Raw genomic sequence first — 18,254 nt, 5'->3', positions numbered from 1 at the left:
ATGTTTTGTAAAACATCATTAGTTAATTTAACATAACAATATTATGTTATGGCTGCATTTATAATTAATGTATTAAATTTATCAAACCTCATCTGCCATATTTTACAATAATATTATATAAACAGATTATAGCCTATAATATAGAGTAGCCTATAGATATACTTTATATGGGAAGAATGTGTGTGTTTACAATATGGTTAGTACATTTTATAAATTATATTAAGAACACAAGTTTTCATTTAAAAAAAGTATTTTATGAATTAATATTTCATGTAAACAATTTTAAGTGGATTTAACTGGAATGCTGTATTGACCAATCCGTGGCCAGAACCAGAACTTTCTGTTTTATAACTTTAATTTTGTTACTGACTCCAGCTCTTTATCCAATATGTGTAAAGATGGGACCAAGATGGGTTCCACCAGTGGCAAGTGCAATCCTATATGAAATCCATGTGGGCAGTTAACATGGGGACCCGCGGACAATCCCATATTTAGCCCATTTCAAACCCACATGGGCCCCACATATAAATGTAAGTTGGGTTAAAGCTGGGACCGAGGTGGGTCTTGTGCATGTTGCCCAGTTGGGTCCCACCGAGTGGCAAGTGGAACCCTATATGAAATCCATGTAGGCAATGGGGCCATTATGGAACCCACAGACAATCCTACATGGGGCCCATTTTAAACCATATACAAATGTTGGCTGGGGAGTATAATCTCATAACACATCAAACACAGAGCAGTGAAAGTTCATTTCAGTCTCTTTATTAATTCACACAAGCATCAAAACCTATAGGCTACTTTAGATTTTATTTTTTGTTTTCTGTTTTAAACTCATTTACAGCAGCTTTCGTTTAAGCATTAAAACATATCGTGCGTTTTCCTTCCTCATCATGATGATGAAGAGATGGGAGAGCATCATCTTATTCTTCAGGCCATGTGTGTTTCTCATTGGTTAGTGTGACTGAAGGTGGGGTTTGAAGATTGCAATCCCAAATCAAAGCCATCTGAGTTTGGAAAAGAGGGATGCGATTATAGCAAATGGTGATGATCAAAACTCTTCAGAAAGCATAGAAAGCTGAGTGAGCTCACGCAGCTGCTCACTATATAAACAGCAACATGTGGACGAGACGCGCTCAAGTTTCCTGATCACCCCGACTGTCAGAACAAAGCGGCGCAAACGCTACGCGCTCCCTTGTTTGAGCGATGTGTGGATTATTGCCGCGGCTGTTATTATAATGAGTGACCGTGGGATTCAGATGATGCTGGCCACCGTCGGGGCTTTCGTGGCGTTTAGTTTGATGAGCATCGCCATCGGGACCGACTACTGGCTTTATTCTCGGGCATATATCTGTAACGCCACCAACATCAGCACGGATGACACGCAGACGCAGCCCAAGAAGGTGCGCGGAGATCTCACGCACTCAGGGCTCTGGAGGATCTGCTGCATAGAGGGTACCATGTGCTTCACATCCTTTCTTAGGCTTGAGTTTTAAAAGAGAGAAAACTAAGTTCATTGTTCAGCCTTTGTCTCCACACTAAGAAGTCTTGCTTTAGGAGTCTTTTGTTCTTTATCAGCGTCCAGGTGAACTCAAAACAGACGCTTAGTTCTTTTTTAATAACCTATACATTAAAGTTAACCAAAATCACTGTTTTTCTTCATAATTACAGGCCTTTAGGAAAGAAACAACACAAGTGTGAGATCTTAAATATCTTCTAGACAGTAAATGAAGAATTCTACTGAAAACCCAGAAGATTGCACTCTTAAAAATAAAGGTGCTTCACGATGCCATACCTAAATGGTTGCATAAAGAAGCTGTAACATCTGAAGAACCTTTCTGTTTCTGTTTGTGGTGAAAGAGGGTTCTTCAGATTATATAAAGGTAAGAGATGGTTCTTTAAAGAACCTTTGACTGTTTCTTTGTGGTTCTTCTACGGCATCGCTGTGTAGAACCTTTTAAGCACCTTTAGTTTTAAGAGTGTAGTTTCAATCAAAGTCAGATCTCAATGTGAGCTCAAATGTTTCTCATCGAATAAATCCGAAACCCATTTTTGTAGATCACAGTATGTGCGTCGTCTTTAGGGAGAAACATCTAAAGCATAGTTCATAGCATGCGATGAAAAAGCAGTAAAATGGTCCTCTGGGTGGCCTTTCATCCACAGGATCTGCCAAGTACTCATCCAAACTCATTCACTGGGCTTGGATCTCTCTCAAGTTAACATAACTTGACGTTCACTTGGAAGGGAGCGAAAATGCTCCCCATTTCTCTGGGTTGACACCAGCGGGTTTCTTGAATGGACAGAAAGGCGTAATCAGTCCAGAGATTCTCCTCATAAAACCTCTTCCTTAATTCATGTCTTTCTTGCATTTGATGCTGTTGCTTGGAAACAATATGTCTGAAATCACTATGGTAACGTGGCCACTGTTTAAAAATAGATGAATCTGTTGCTTCTTATGATAGTCCATGGAAAAGGAAAAGACAGACAGACACGAGAGACAGACGGATGGATAGACTAACAGATGTTTAATAGCCTATATATTTGTATCATTTCGAGAGATGAAAGGTTTTTCCCACAACATATGCAATTTTGGCAGAGCTTTGACTCAGACAGTCAGACTGATTACATCATGCATGCGTTCACAGGTTAAACAAGGACATCAGAAGTGATGAACAGTCGTAACATTGCGTATCTTTTAATAAAAGTTGAATGATGATGCTGTCAGGCTTCATTTTAAGAGCAGAACTCATATTTACAAATGAAAATCAGTTTGTTTCTCAGGAAATTAGTTGACACCTGAAATGAACCACTACTTGATGTATTGTCATTTTATTATAGTGTGAAAACATTTGACTTTCACTCACTGAAAGAAGAAACTTAGTTAATTTAGTTACCAAAGAAACTTATTTTATTTTATTTTATTTTATTTTTCTTTACTTTATTTTATTCAAGTGCTGATATCCAAAGTCAACAGGACATAGGTCATGTTTTTTGTTTATTTATTTGCTTATTTTATTCAAACTGATCAAAAAATGTGTAGGCCATTCTAGAATAATACAGTTTTGACCCATTTCTTACTTTTTGTACATGTTTCTCATGTAGTGTAAATAAAATCTAATTTACATAGAAGTAATAATAAATGACTTGAAAAATAAATAAATGACTTCAAACTTTTGCATCACGTAACTAATAAAATAGAATTGTTTATTAAGGTTTTATTAAATTAAAGTTTATTTAGGTTTATTACTCAAACATAAATAAACACCTAAACTGTACCATATAAATAAAAATATAATAATAATAATAAAATAAAATAAAATAATCCATGCCTTGAGCCCTGAAAGTGTTTAATTGGTTATTATTCTTTTGTCTGTGATATTACGGGGTATTGGAAGAGAAGCGCTGTCACTTTTGCCATTCCCAGTGTGTGCAACAGATCTGTAATTAAATGCAGTGGCCGAAAGGCCACAGAGTCTCTAATTAGCCACCGGGTTTGACTTCCGCCGCTGATCCACGCTGAATAACACAGTCATAACGAGCTTTGAGCACGTGCCAGGTGCCTTACCGCCATTCTCGCCGTTTACCTTTCCTGCATAAACCTCACATAAACATGTCAATGATAGATATGTGATGCAAATAAATCACAGCTGGAAAATGCTGCTTTGTATTTAGTCATTACTTCTGTCATTAATAATATATTTTAAGAGCAAAAAACAGTTGTGATGTATTTTCATTATCAGTGGAAACTACAGTAAATAGAGAAATAAATCTTTTTTTAAACATACATCACAACGCAGACAATCAGCCACAACAGAGAGTGGTACACAAAACAACAGCAAAAAATAAATAAATAAACCCCTAATTAATAATATAAAATAAAAAGACAAAAATGAATAAATAGAGTAAATGACAAAAGATACAGAAAACAACCAAATGACGCATATATGCAGCAAAATATATACAACATTCTGCATATTCATTTCAAATACACATTTACAACAAATACATATACAAGCATCATTTTTCAGTTTTCATTTAGTTTTAGTCATTTTGTTATGTAATTTTGACATTATTATTATTATTATTTCTGTTTAGCTTTCATTTTTATTTCAGATTTAGTTTTAGTCATTTTAGTACTTCAGCTTATTTCAGTTATCTGCCAAGAAAACATTTCTAATTTTCATTCTCACTTAAGATTTTTAAGCCTTTTCCATTTATTTGTTTGTTTGTTTATTCATTCATTCAGTCATTCATTGAATTTTAGTTTATTTTAGTTTTGTTTTCATTTTAGTTAAAGTTAATAATAAAAATGCTAATGAGACATTTATTAATAAAAAGCATCATGTTAGCACTTTAATATTAAAATTGGATTTTTACATTGTCCATGTCACTGCAATGCAAAAGAGTGTGGCTGTTTGTTAGGGCTTTGTTAAGAATTTAAAGTGACTACAACATATGCAGTTGCTAGGGTGTTCTGGGTTGTTGCTAGGGTGTTGCTAAGTGGTTTCTGAGATGTTCTAAGTGCTTGCTAGCATGCAGTTCCTCCTTCAGTGAAAATAAATTTGAGATATTATGTCCAAAGTATAATACTCAGTTTAGTTTGTTGAACTCCCTAACGGTAAGTATACACAATAATAATACTGATACTTGCCTCAGCAAAGAAGACACTGTATATCGCCAAGGCAGTCTTCATATTGATCGATTTGAGATGACAAACAAAGGCACACTTCCCCAGCATGCAAACCACTGATTGGTATAAATTCTTGACAAGGCGAACGATTGGCTGCCCTGCCCCGATTCACAATTATGTCAAAATGCTGGAGGCGGCAGAATGCGGGGAATGTGGCAGCTGTTTCCTGGCCACGCTGGATGTGCCCAGTGGGGATGTGGGTTTGCAAGGATGGAGGGGGCTTTTGGCATGGGGGAGAGGAGTGTGTTGCTGTCTGCTGTATTAAACCACAATGAAGATGTCAAAGGCATCCTTGGAGACATTATGGAAATCAGATTGTTGGATCAGACCTGAGGTTGCCATGGAGAAGACATGCTCAGCGATGAACATTGTTACCTCCAGGCAGGCCGCAGGGACCGAGCGCTCGTTTTCTCCTCTCTCACGCTCCATCTCTGATGTGCCTCCGTGTCAGTCAACTGAGGTTCCTTATTTTGTCTTTATGAGGCTAGGTACACTTCAGTCACTGGACCAATAACCAGCTCCTATAAATCAACAGCCTGAGCAGAGCTTTACACAAGATCCTATGGCTCACCACACTCACTGCACACATTTACAGAAGTTATAAAGTCTGTCAGAGAGCCTGTGTGGATGTACATTGGGGTCTGAACGTCTGAGAACACCCTGGAAATGGCCGATTTGTTTAGTTAAACCTGGAAATAAACAAATATTTTGTTAATGTCGTTAAGCATTTGAACTTAAAATGGTCAGATTTTCTTGCTTTCACTGAGCACCAAATGCTCTTTGGATCATTTTCAAATCATGTTGATGATTACAATTAAATAATTTTCAATTTTGTAATTAAATCACAAAAATGATGAGAGGCCTTGCAACCAAATTGGGGACAATACAATAGACTTTATTTTAAGGTGTCCATAATACAGAGTAATTACCTAGTTAAGTACTTGTAAGATTGTAATTAAGATTGTACTTAAGTGTACTTTAAGTGTATCTATACTGTACACCTTATCCAGCTGCACCTTAGTTTGATTTAACCCACCAGTACACAGCTTAAATACATGTAATACCTTTCTAATTACATTCAAATTACAGAATATTACACAGGCATAAGCTACTTAAAATAAAGTGTATCAAGATTGTACTTAAGTGTACTAGTAGCGGTGTAACAGACTCGGTTTGTTACATTTGTGTATCAGTAGCTGCCTACTACATGTACATAATTACAGGCTGTTCCATAACTTAGTTACATGATAAGTATATTTTGTTTCATGTAAGTACAACGGCTACTGCTAAGTACTTAATTAGGTAATTACTCTGTATTATGACACCTTAAATTAAAGTGTTACCGACCATTTTGAGGAAATTTTGTAAACAATAACAATCTAATGCAATGGTCCTAACATATTTCCAGTTTTACATTTTTAATTTACATAACTTCTGAAAATTGAAAAAGGTCCACATTTTGATAAAAACTTATGATAGTGTTAATGTTATTTATGACTGAACAGCCTCCTATTACTGTTTTGAAATAGTTTGATGACAAGTAGGAAATCCTGGGTCAGTGGCATCACCGCTTTGAAATATAATTATTTATATGAATCTATAAATACAATGTACAATATTATTGGCATATATATATATGCCATTGATAGTGGCCAACATTTCTGCATATGTGCATCACTAATTAGAAAGCACAACTAAATGGAATATTAAACTAAAGAGGATATTTTTTTTTCTCCTCACATTCTGTTATTGAACAATATTCCATTGTTGATGGATATTGCACAGTTTTTGTCTCAGGGGTTCCAAGGATTGGTAATGACCCAGGAACAAGATTTATTCTGAGGTTTATTATGAAATGTTACCGTTCTCACTGTGTAACTTTCATGCATACTGTTATTAAGACCTTTTCTGATTGATTAAATAGTCTCATACTGAAATGCAGTTTTAACTTTGTAAGAACCTACGTATGTATTCAGATTCAGCATGACATGGTGTTGGCATCAGGATAATTGAAACAGGATATTTCATGAGAACGTAGCATAGGGTGTAACTTCACACTTTGATTAGATGATGACCTAAATAAGACCACAAATGTTTATTAAAAAGTGAGTTTGGGTCTCATAACTTTAAAATATACAAAATCAGAAGATATACCATGTAATTTGATAGACACAATGGCACTAGATGATATTCATATTCATGTACAATATTATTTACATGTTACTCCAAGATGAATATCATGGTACCACAAAGAATAGAATACCATTCTATCTATATATATAAAAAAAAATATATAATTTATAATAATTGATTCAAATTATAAGGTTTTACATTATAATTTTTTTTTACAGAGATCTTTTTCTTTTCTTTTTTCTTTTTTTTTTAACAATGACTAGACTAGAAAACACACGCCCCACTTTCTCAGACCTATTTAATACTAATTAATTTGCTCCTTTTTTAACACTAGACCCAATTACTGGGCCACACAAAAGCTGTGTCACAGGGAGTAGACTCCACCTGGAGACAGCAGAGGGAAGGAGGTTTGCAATGTGACACTTTATGATGTATGTTAAGACCTGCTGAATACATATCTTCTCGCTTACAGTCTTACAGTCAAGATCAAATAAAAAATAAACCTTCTAACTTTTTCTTAATATACATTCTGTCTTACCAGAGAAAATAATAAAGCTTGCTCTGCCTCTGAAACAACTTCACAAATCTAATTGATTTGACAACATTTTTTGACTTCCGAATGACAGGTGACGATCATATAGAATACATTTTTGCTTTTTAAAACACGGGATACAATAAAAATATCTCCAAATGCAGAGCCGCAGTTCTGATGAATGGAAAAGAAGGCAGGGTTTCAAGACATGTTTTTAGCCAACTAGCCAACAGAATCTAAATTATGCCATAGAGGAATTACGTTTACATCCAAAACATTGCATTTGATGTCAATTAAAACTGTATTAGAGCATTTACAGCATTTTGGGTGTAAACATTTACATTTGCATTTACATTTACATTTAGTGATTTAGGAGATGCTTTTATTTTTTATTTGAGCGACTTAGAAATGAGGACAATGGAAGCAATCAAAATCAACAAAATAGCAATGATATGCAAGTGCTATGACAATTCTCAGTTAGCCTAACGCAGTACATGCAGCAAGTTTTTTTTTATTATATAATAAATAAAAAGAAACATATAGAATAGAAAACAATAGAGCAAGCTCGTGTTAGAGGCCTTTTTTGCTTTTAGTTAATTGTATAATAAATAAAAAGAAAACAAATAGAATACAAAAATAATAGAGAAGCTAGTGTTAGTTTGTTTGTTTTTTGAAAGAAAACAAGCAGTTAGTAAGTGAATACAGTGTCTAAAAGGGGCAAGATTTTTGTTTTGTTTTAAAGAATATAATTAGAATAGACAGTGCTAGAGTTAGAGGGTCAAATAAAGATGGAAGAGAAGTGTTTTTAGCTGATTCTTGAAGATGGCTAAGGACTCAGCTGCTCAGATTGAGTTGGGCAGGTCATTACACCAGGAGGGAACAATTAATGTAAAAGTTTGTGAAAGTGATTTTGTGCCTCTTTGGGATGGCACAATAAAGTGACGTTCACTTGCGGAACGCAAGCTTCTAGAGGGCACATAAGTCAGTAGTAAGTAATGAATTTAGGTAAAGGGTTGCAGAGCCAGTGGTGGTTTTTTAGGCAAACATTAATGCCTTGAATTTTATGCGAGCAGCTATTGGTAGCCAGTGCATATTGATAAATAGAGGTGTGACGTGCATTGTTTTCGGCTCATTAAAAATTAATCTTGCTTAATTGTAAAGACCTGCCAAGAGAGCATTTCAATAACCCAGCCTGGACAGATCAAGACCTTGAACAAGGAGTTGTGAAGCATGTTCTGAAAGAAAGAGCCTGATATTCTTAATGTTGAATAAAGCAAATCTACAGGACCGGGCAGTTTTAGCAGTGTGGTCTGAGAAAGTCAGCTGATCATCAATCATAACTCCAAGGTTTCTGGCTGTTTTTGAAGGAGTTATGGTTGATGTGCCTCACTGGATGGTAAAATTGTGATGAAACGATGGGTTTGATGGAACCACAAGCAGTTCTGTCTTGGCAAGGTTGAGTTGAAGCTGATGGTCCTTCATCCAGCAAGAAATGTCTGTTAGACAAGCTGAGATGCGAGCAGCTATCATCAGATCATCAGGATGGAATGAGAGGTAGAATTGAGTGTCATCAGCATAGCAGTGATAATGTAAAGCCATGTTTCTGAATGACAGAACCTAGTGATGCCATGTAGACAGAGAAGAGAAGTGGTCCAAGAACTGAGCCCTGAGGCACCCCAGTAGTTAGCTGTTGCAACTTGGACACCTCACCTCTCCAAGATACCTTGAAGGACCTATCTGAGCACAGTGCTGAGCCTATTGGCTTGCCATACATCTAGCACATGCTTACACAGAAAAATCATTAAAATGCTCAGTGGAACACAAAAAAGCATTCTGTGTGAACAGCACAGAGTAATTGCATCATCTCTGTCAGAACTTTATAATTGGCCCAAAGCCAAACTTCTTACTTAAGTGCGTCTAGACCAGGGGTGGGCAAACTTTTTGACTCAAGGGCCACATCAAGTTTTCCACATTAAGTGAGGGGGCACATAATGTTTATGACAAATGAAGCTTTGAATTTTTTTATTATAAATTGACACTCACTTACTACCGTACACTGTAAAAAATGATTGTGATTTTAACGGTGTTATTTTAAAGCTTATTTATTTTTTATTTATTTAAAAAAGGCCTAGCTTGTTGTGCAGTATTTTGTTTTAGTTTTTTAAGGCTCTGTGGCTTTAGTATATTTTAATTTTCTTGTATTTTTTATTTAAATAGTTTAAATTCATTTTGGAATAGTTATCCTCTTTGCTATAGCTTTTTCTGGCACAAAAATAAACAATAAAAAACAATTCAGGAGTGTGTACAGAGTGTTAATGTCTAAAGTGTCATATGTTACAAAAGTATAGTAAGTAACACTATAGTCCAATCTAAAGGGTTAACTCAAAAGACATAAATACAACAAGGTATTGTATTTTATGAAGATTAGACTAAAAAAAATAAATAAAAACTAAGCATAACAAGTCAAGTCTGCTTTATTGTCAATTCTTTCACATGTACAGTACATACATACAGAGAACTGAAATTGCGTTACTCTCAGACCCTTGGTGCATACAGTTAACATTTAAGACACTGACAGTAGACGTTCAAATACAGATAAATACAGTTTAAACATATGCACATACAACTATACAAATGAGGACATTTGTAGAAAAAGAAAGAAAGAGATAAAGTGGCATAAGGCACATGGCAGAATAGATAGAGTGCAAACCAGTTAAATAAAACAAAACTAAATGTGCAGGTATATGTGTAGTGCAAGAAGAGGTTAACCAACTCGTTATTATCTTTTTTTACCACATGGTGTTATGGAAAAGAACCATGTGACAGAAATTAAAAGCAATAATTTGAGACCAGAAAAGCATCACATAACTGTAAGAGTAAATAATAATACTAATAATTCTAATAATAATAATAATGACTATGCACCCGTTTGTAAGGAAGGTTGTAAATGAACTAATTTCTCTGTCCAAAACTGTCACGTCACGTGACAAAAGAATGAACGACTCAAACCCGAGACTCGATATAGAAGAACTAATCAATTCTCTTTCCGGCTCAGGCTGCATTGGTTAAGCGTATGGGGCTGTCACGTGATGAACGAACGACTCAAACCCGAGACTCGATATAGAAGAACTAATCAATTCTCTTTCCGGCTCAGGCTGCATTTGTTAAGCGTATGGGGCTGTCACGTGATGAACGAATGACTCAAACCCGAGAATGCTGTGCAATGCGCATGCGCGACTGAACGAATCACTCCCCGAGACGACTCGTTCTTCTCGAGTCACATTAAAGATTCGTTCAAAATGAACGAATCGTTCAAGAACGACCCATCACTAGTGGTTATCAGTGTATTTCAAAGGAACAAAACGGATTTCAGTACTTTAATAGGTTGGTATATTAAGATTATATCAGTTAAAGAAATTACGGTATTTAACTGTAAATTTAAGTTAAAACCGTAAAACCTAAAACGTTGCTACCGTATTTTTTAGAGGTAGAATTCTGGCAACCACAGCTGCAGTTTTTTTACCGTAAATTTTACGGAATTTTTTTTACAGTGTACTGTATGTATACTTGTACATACATGGCAGTTATTTTCTTTTACCATCTCTACCTATTTTTATGAGCACTTTATGACACAGATAAGTTGCATTGGTGTACAAGTCAATGTATAAGACACATTTTATAATTTCATTCAGAAAAAATGTAAAATAAACTAAACGTTTACAAACATTAGAAACATGTTTTTATATTCCCCACCCCATTAGCAGTGTTCAGAATAGAAAAACAAACATAAATTATAGTGGCATTCACTATAAACATATATTATAAACGCCCAGCCTTAAATATTTAAGGCAAAACTGAAACTAGTTGTGTGGTTGCTGGAAAATGGTCCCAGAGTCTGGAGGAAGAGTGGAGAAGCACAGAATCCATGTTGCTTGAAGTCCAGTGTGCAGTTTCCACAGTCAGTGATGATTTGGGCTGCCATGTCATCTGCTGGTGTTGGTACACTGTGTTTTCTGAAGTCCACAGTCAACGCAGCCATCTGCCAGGAAATTTTGGAGCACTTCATGCTTCCTTCTGCTGACAAGCTTTATGGAGATGCTGATTTAATTTTCCAGCAGGACTTGGCACCTGCCCACACTGCCAAAGATACCAATAGCTGGTTCAGTGACCATGGTGTTACTGTGCTTGATTGGCCAGCAAACTCGCCTGACCTGAACCCCATAGAGAATCTATGGGGTATTGTCAAGAGGAAGATGAGAGACACCAGACCCAACAATGCAGATGACCTGAAGGCCGCTATCAAAGTAACCTGGGCTTCCATTACACCTGAGCAGTGCCACAGGCTGATTGCCTCCATGCCACGCCGCATTGATGCAGTAATTAATGCAAAAGGAGGCCCAACCAAGTATTGAGTGCATAGAAATGAACATACTTTTCAGAAGCCTGACATTTCTGTTTAAAATATCCTTTTTTATTGATCTTACGTAATATTCTAATTTTGTGAGACACTGAATTTTGGGTTTTCATTATCTGTAAGCCATAATCATCAAAATTTCAAGAAATAAAGGCTTGAAATATTTCACTTTATGTGTAATGAATCTATATAATATATGGGTTTCACTTTCTGAAATGAGTGACAAAAAATATATACCTTTTTCCTGATATTCAAATTTGTTGAGATGTACCTGTACTGCACTACAGGCGCCATCTATTGGATATTATTTGATATTGCATCAAATTAGCTATTTTGGAACAACTGCCTCACGGGCTGGATGAAAACGCCCGTAGTTTGCCCACCTCTGCAGATTCATTTAATTTTTAAAAATCCCTTGCGGGCCGCCACAGGAGTGATAGCGGGCTGCAGATGGCCCGCAGGCCGTAGTTTGGACAACCCTGGTCTAGACCTTGTACATGCTCATACCGGTATTTGGGGCTGTAGCTGGGGTTTGCGGGGCCCTGGTACAAATTGTACCCGTGGGCCTTGTTTGAAATCGTGTAAATAAATAAACAGAACAAAGATACAAATTAAAAAAAAGTTTAATTTTTTTAGGTGTTCAGGTACAGAAACTGAATAATCAAATGTAAAATATTGCACAGTCTTCACTGTATACATTACATACAGATTAATTCTTGTTAAAACTGCAAAGTAATTCAGTCAAGAGCAGTGAGTGATTTTCTCTCTTTTATTTTCTTGGATTAACATTAAAGACACCTACAGCTGCAAGTAAATTAGGCACAGTCACTTTTAGAGATAATGCAGCCAATATAATGATACAAATCTGATTTCTTTCTCAACTGTTTACATTAATTTAAGACATAACCTACCGTTTTTCGAGGATACTCGCCAAGACGGGTATTTCGACATCATTTTGAATGTATTTGTGCATTCAAGCGCAAGAAGAGGCAAAACTCCATTCTGTGTGAGACATGGCTCTCTGCGTGCACGCTGTGCAAACAGAAAACAGTGTGCAAGCACTGAATTGAGTTATTTTGTGTCTTTTTGCGCTTTAATTATTAAATTGGCAAGGTGTATTTGTTCATTCAAGTGCAAGCAGACGCGAAAGAGAACTCAGTTCGGTGTCAGTTGAGTTCTTTCATGTCTTGTGGATAAATGCTTTAAAATCTCTTAAATGTTTAAATCGGCAAGGCTTAAAAACATGTGCAAATTATAAGCTTTCATGACAACATGCAGCAGTGGCCCGTCAACTGTCCTGAGTGTCTTTCATGCTGGCCTCGGGCAGTCAGTTGAAATCTCTGGGGCCCCTCCCATGGCCCCTTTAATTGTCACCACCTTTCACCCCACTAGTGACGGCCTTGCTGGTAATCTTATATGCTTTGTTCACACATAGCATCAAAACTGTAATTTACTGGTCATTTTCCATAAAGGGCTGTATGTTGAAAGCCCCCGGTGACTTTAAAGTCTGTCGCTGAACAATTCTAAGGCTGCATCATATGCATCCTCTACTGCTTCAAAACAGAACAAATTCCTACCATATGCAGTATGTTTTTGTTAATTTTTAATTCTTTGTTCTGAAGCCCAGTATTCTCCCTTATGCTTAGTGATTTGCAATGTTTCCAGGTCCTTGTGACTCTAATCTTGACCGGTTTCATATTTTTGTAGGTCTCAACAAAGGAAGTTGTTACCGAATCAATCATTTCCCAGATGACAATGATTATGACACAGACAGCTCTGAATATCTCTTACGTGAGTGACTCTCTCTTCAGAAACGTTACAGTGTTACTGTCTATATGTCAATGTTCTTGTCATGCACCTTTAGATATCTTGCTAAAGTAAGAGCTGTATTTATATGTGTGTGTGAACAGGTATCGTACGCGCCTCCAGTGTGTTCCCCATCCTCAGTACCATTCTGCTGTTGCTGGGGGGGCTGTGTGTCGGGATAGGACGCATCTACAGCAAGAGGAACAGCATATTACTCAGTGCAGGGATACTATTTGTGGCAGCAGGTAAACTTGCTAATGATCACCTGCTAGCGCTAACATGCACACAGGGGTCTTTTAACTCACTTAAGACACTTTTAGCACCATTACCAAACACAATTTGTTAACTGAATATAACTGGAATATAATATTGGAGAATTTCTATGCTTTGATAGCACAACTTATCCCTGCTTTAACTGGCAGGTATACTGAAACTGAGGGGGCGACAACTCCCCCACTTTTTTAACTGTTATTCAACTGAATTTAGTGGGTTGATATTGCTTGTTCTAAAAGTGCCTTTCTAATATTCACTATAGTTTCATCACCTGATACACCTACCGTAAAGTTGGTGAAAAGACTTTAACAAAAGAGTAAAAGACTGTGTAAAGTACTAGGCTAGCAGTAAAAGCAGCACTAAGCTAGATGGCATAGTGTGTCTTGGCGGGTCATGCATTTCCTAGATGCTGCACTTGCAACTGTTGCTAATTACCACAATATATCAGCATGTCTACAATACTGGAAAGGTCAAGATCCACATGTGAAACAAGTGGTTTATAATACCTGGAAAGCCCAAATGCGATTGTCCCCCCTCCACACTCCCCTGCTGGCCTGCACTCACATTCCACTTTGCATTCCGGGCCAGAGCATGTTTGTGCTGCCTTCAAGTGCTATCGGAATTATTGTACATATGAGTTTCCTAATCAGAAACTGGACATAAACGGCCTCTCAAGTCGTATTTACTACTTACAGATTATTTTGATACTCGAGTTTCCGAGTAAAACATGTTGGAGGAGACATCGATTGCTGCTGTCAATGCTATTTTTTTATTAGTCTTTTTTTCAACAACAACTACATCAACTTGTCTTGTTGTTAAAGTAGTGCCTATTTATATATAGGCATTTGAAGCATAATGTATGTATTATAAACAGTGAAATAATCATATATTTAACCAAAATTCCAGAATTGTCAGCAAGCTGACTATCGAGCACGGTGAATGTTTATGGTTATCAACTAATGGAATATTACATTTCCGATAGCACGTGAAGGCAGCAGAGAAGCACTCTCGCTCAGCACAATGGAGTGCATCGTTTTGTTAACTTTGTGGTTTATTATTTTGAGTCTTTGGGACGCAGTGACCCAATCACAAAATATTGCTTAACAGATCTATCACTTTTGTTGCTCAGAAATGTTCACACAATCGTGCTGCACGTATCATCAGTTCTGCGCTCGGGTGCAGTTAGCGCTCACACTACATGCGTACTGCACCCGAGCCCTACTGAACCATGCTCTGGCCCACCTCTTCCAACTGAGCCAGGGACAGCTAAACCAACCGCACCCGAGCGAGGTAAAGAGCGATCACACTAGTCAAACGAACTAGGTTTTGGGGGTTAAACGCACTCGGGCATCGCCTAGTGTGAGTACACCCTTAGTGGATGGCCTAGTGCTGGTTGATGCTGGTTCAAATATTGGTGTCGTGGCCCGGATAGGAGTGAGCTTTAGAGTGGAGAGTGTAACAAAGGCAAGCTTTGCAGGTAAACCTCACTCCCCTGGCTTCAAGAGGCACACCACCAACTCATTCTAGAGGCTGCAGTCTTTAGTATCCTTGTTAGCGTGCCCACCTCTCATACTGGTTGATGGTGGTTTGAACCTAGCTGATTATGCTGCCTGAAGGACCAGTTGCACCAGGGGTAGCCAACCCTGTTCCTGGAAGGCTTACTTCCTATATAGTTTAGCTCCAGTCTTTATTATACATGAACCATCCTATCATGGTGTTCATGGTTGCTTGAAAATTACAGAAAAGTGTGTTGTAGCAGGTTTGGCTACCCTGAGTTGCACTAAGCAGCCAAACCTTGACGTAAACCATTGACGTAAACATATGCTGCTCAGAAGACATTGCAGCCTGTGCCAAGTGCCATGCCTACATTAATATTAACCCCTGATAAAATCTATCCTATTTTGTCTTTTCGTACAACTGAAGGCCGCTCAACCTGCAGTATTAACCTTTCAAAGATCGAGATGTTGTTGACATATCCCAATCAGCTGAATGTAACATCTTGGTGTTGGAATCAACATTTATCCAAATATTTATCATTTTATAACCAAGGAAAAGTTGAATAAAGTCATAACTCTGTTATATTACTTCATATCAAGGCATTTTTCTTATGCTTTCCTGGCTCTGTTTTGTGTCTGGTAGGTTTGAGCAACATCATCGGTATAATCGTCTACATCTCCAGCAATGCCGGTGACCCCAGTGACAAACGAGATGAAGACAAGAAGAACCAGTATAATTACGGTTGGTCGTTCTACTTTGGAGCGCTCTCTTTCATTGTGGCCGAGGCAGTGGCCGTTCTGGCCGTCAATATCTACATTGAGAAGAACAAGGAAGTGCTGTTCAAAGCACGCCGTGAGTTCATCAAGTCTACCTCTTCCTCTTCACCGTATTCTCGCATACCCAGCTTTCGCTATCGTCGACGGCATTCGCGCTCCAGCTCTCATTCAACGGAAGCATCCCGCGAAGCGTCACCTGTCGGCATGAAGATGATGAGCTCGGTGCCTGTCGGAGAAATCAACATGTACACATTGACAAGAGACCCCCTCAAGTCAGGGACAGACAGCTCCTACAGCCCAGACCATGATTCGGGATTCCTCCAAGTGCATAACTGCTTTCCCAAAGACCTTAATGATGGTATCAACAGGAGGACAACACCTGTATGAGGGTACACACTGGAACGGAAGAGATAATGTTAAGGCCATACTGAATGGATAGCCATCAGGGCTCAGTGGCCTGTGGCAGATGCCAGTGGAAGGGATACTCATTGGCAAAGCCAGTCAAGCAGTGACGTCTCTCATCGGTGAAGGAGAAGCAGGGAAGAAGTGAAGAAGGAAAGATTTCATCTCGATATTCAACAACCATTGTGAACACGCTAATTAGTTTTTCTCCTTGCTTGGTCCTCACATATAAACAGGAACTTTCAGAGAGACTCATCTCTCATCAAAGGGCAAGACATACAAATGTAAAATGGATGGTCTTTGGCAGATATTAAGAACTTTGAGTAAGCCAGTCCATTCCCTTGGTTGATAAATATATTTTTGTTTCTCAGTACAGTGCCATACTCTCAATGTATACAAATGTGATAATGACTCTCACAGTATGAGATGGTGCTAACATAGGCTCACAGCTGAAGCCTTCCCATTATTGTGCGTTCAGTACAGACTCAAATTGAATACTGAACACCCTTGTTTGTGTCATATGTTTGTAGCCACAGTTGTCTATTCCGTGTGCCTATCATCTTGGCAGTATCAACTGCTCAAACTTACTCTGGAGCCACTTTGCAACATTGCAAAACTGTATTTCTCTCTTTTTGTTGTTGTTGCTAACTAGAAATATCAGTTGTATTACTAAATAATCACAGGAACAATTTAGTTATGAGATTTATGACTACTAACACCCTGCTGAAAAGACCAGCTTGGATTTCCATGATGTTCTGACTGGTTTGTTCTGGTCTGGTGCTTTCCTCTGTGGCGAACCTGCTTAGACATGCTGTTCATTAGCAAAATTTGACCAAGGAAAACTTGCTGTTTAAAGCCAGTGTGACATAGCATTTTCAACCTTTTTTATTTTTGTCATCTGCCATATTTCTGAATGAAAGGCTGGATTGGACTTTGTCCATTGGAAACTGATTGGATTTTGAAAAGTTTACTCCCGTTCCAAAAAAAAAAAAAAGTTTCTCCAATAATGTCCAGGCAGCTATTTTCCATATAAAGAATGTGAATGATAATTGGGGCTGTAGTTAACCAGAATTATGTCTTTAATCATCTCCAGTTGCAATCATTGGACTGGAAAGAAAGATTATCAGTGAATAATAACTTGGATTACTAATGGACTGCTATTATGATGCTTTTATGTCAAGTGTACCTTATGACTCATACACAATATTCCAATTGGCTGAACCATTGAGTCACCTTAGAAGAAAATCAGTCCAATAAATGAATCATTCCAACTATTTGTGTGAACTTCATTGTACAAAATACACTGAAATGACAACTTGTTCACAAATCAGATTTTGAAGCTCGACAGCCCCCGTTGTCATTCACTTTGATTATATGGAAAAGGGTGGCCAGGATATTTCTTTAAACGAATGAGTATCGATGTAAAGTTGATGGAGCAAGAGCAGAACCAGAGCAGTGGATGAAACTTACATTACTTTGGTGACATCAACTAAAAAGGAAAATGATTTCAGCTGTAGTTTTTTTAAAAGATTACAAAGACAGGGAAAGATTATTGAAACATTTTTCCATGTGCACTGTGTCATGCAGAATAATGCACAATAAACCCAGAGATGTTTATAAGCAAGTAAATTGAGTCAGTTTTGTTAAAGCTAGTTCAGAAGTCTGGTTTAGACTCCAGGGTTCCTTGCTCAGTATCAGCATCCACAACACATCATATGATGGTGACCAGCTCTA

General features: G+C 37.6%; 1 protein-coding gene across 1 annotated transcript; it reads left to right on the top strand.

Annotated features, from left to right (window-relative positions):
- Positions 1-1,235: 1,235 nt before the first annotated feature.
- On the top strand, positions 1,236-16,505 carry LOC306868023 (voltage-dependent calcium channel gamma-4 subunit-like; the record flags this gene model as incomplete). Its single annotated transcript, XM_079413996.1, has 4 exons — positions 1,236-1,452; positions 13,474-13,557; positions 13,677-13,817; positions 15,985-16,505. The coding sequence occupies 4 exons, from the start codon at positions 1,236-1,238 to the stop codon at positions 16,503-16,505; spliced, it is 963 nt and encodes a 320-aa protein (XP_079270122.1).
- Between the last annotated feature and the right edge of the window lie 1,749 nt (positions 16,506-18,254).

The sequence above is a fragment of the Barbus barbus genome (assembly GCF_936440315.1).
Source record: "Barbus barbus genome assembly, chromosome: 4".
Lineage (NCBI taxonomy): Eukaryota > Metazoa > Chordata > Actinopteri > Cypriniformes > Cyprinidae > Barbus > Barbus barbus.
Note: the sequence above shows the minus strand (reverse complement) of the source record. Positions and strands in the feature narration are given on the sequence as shown.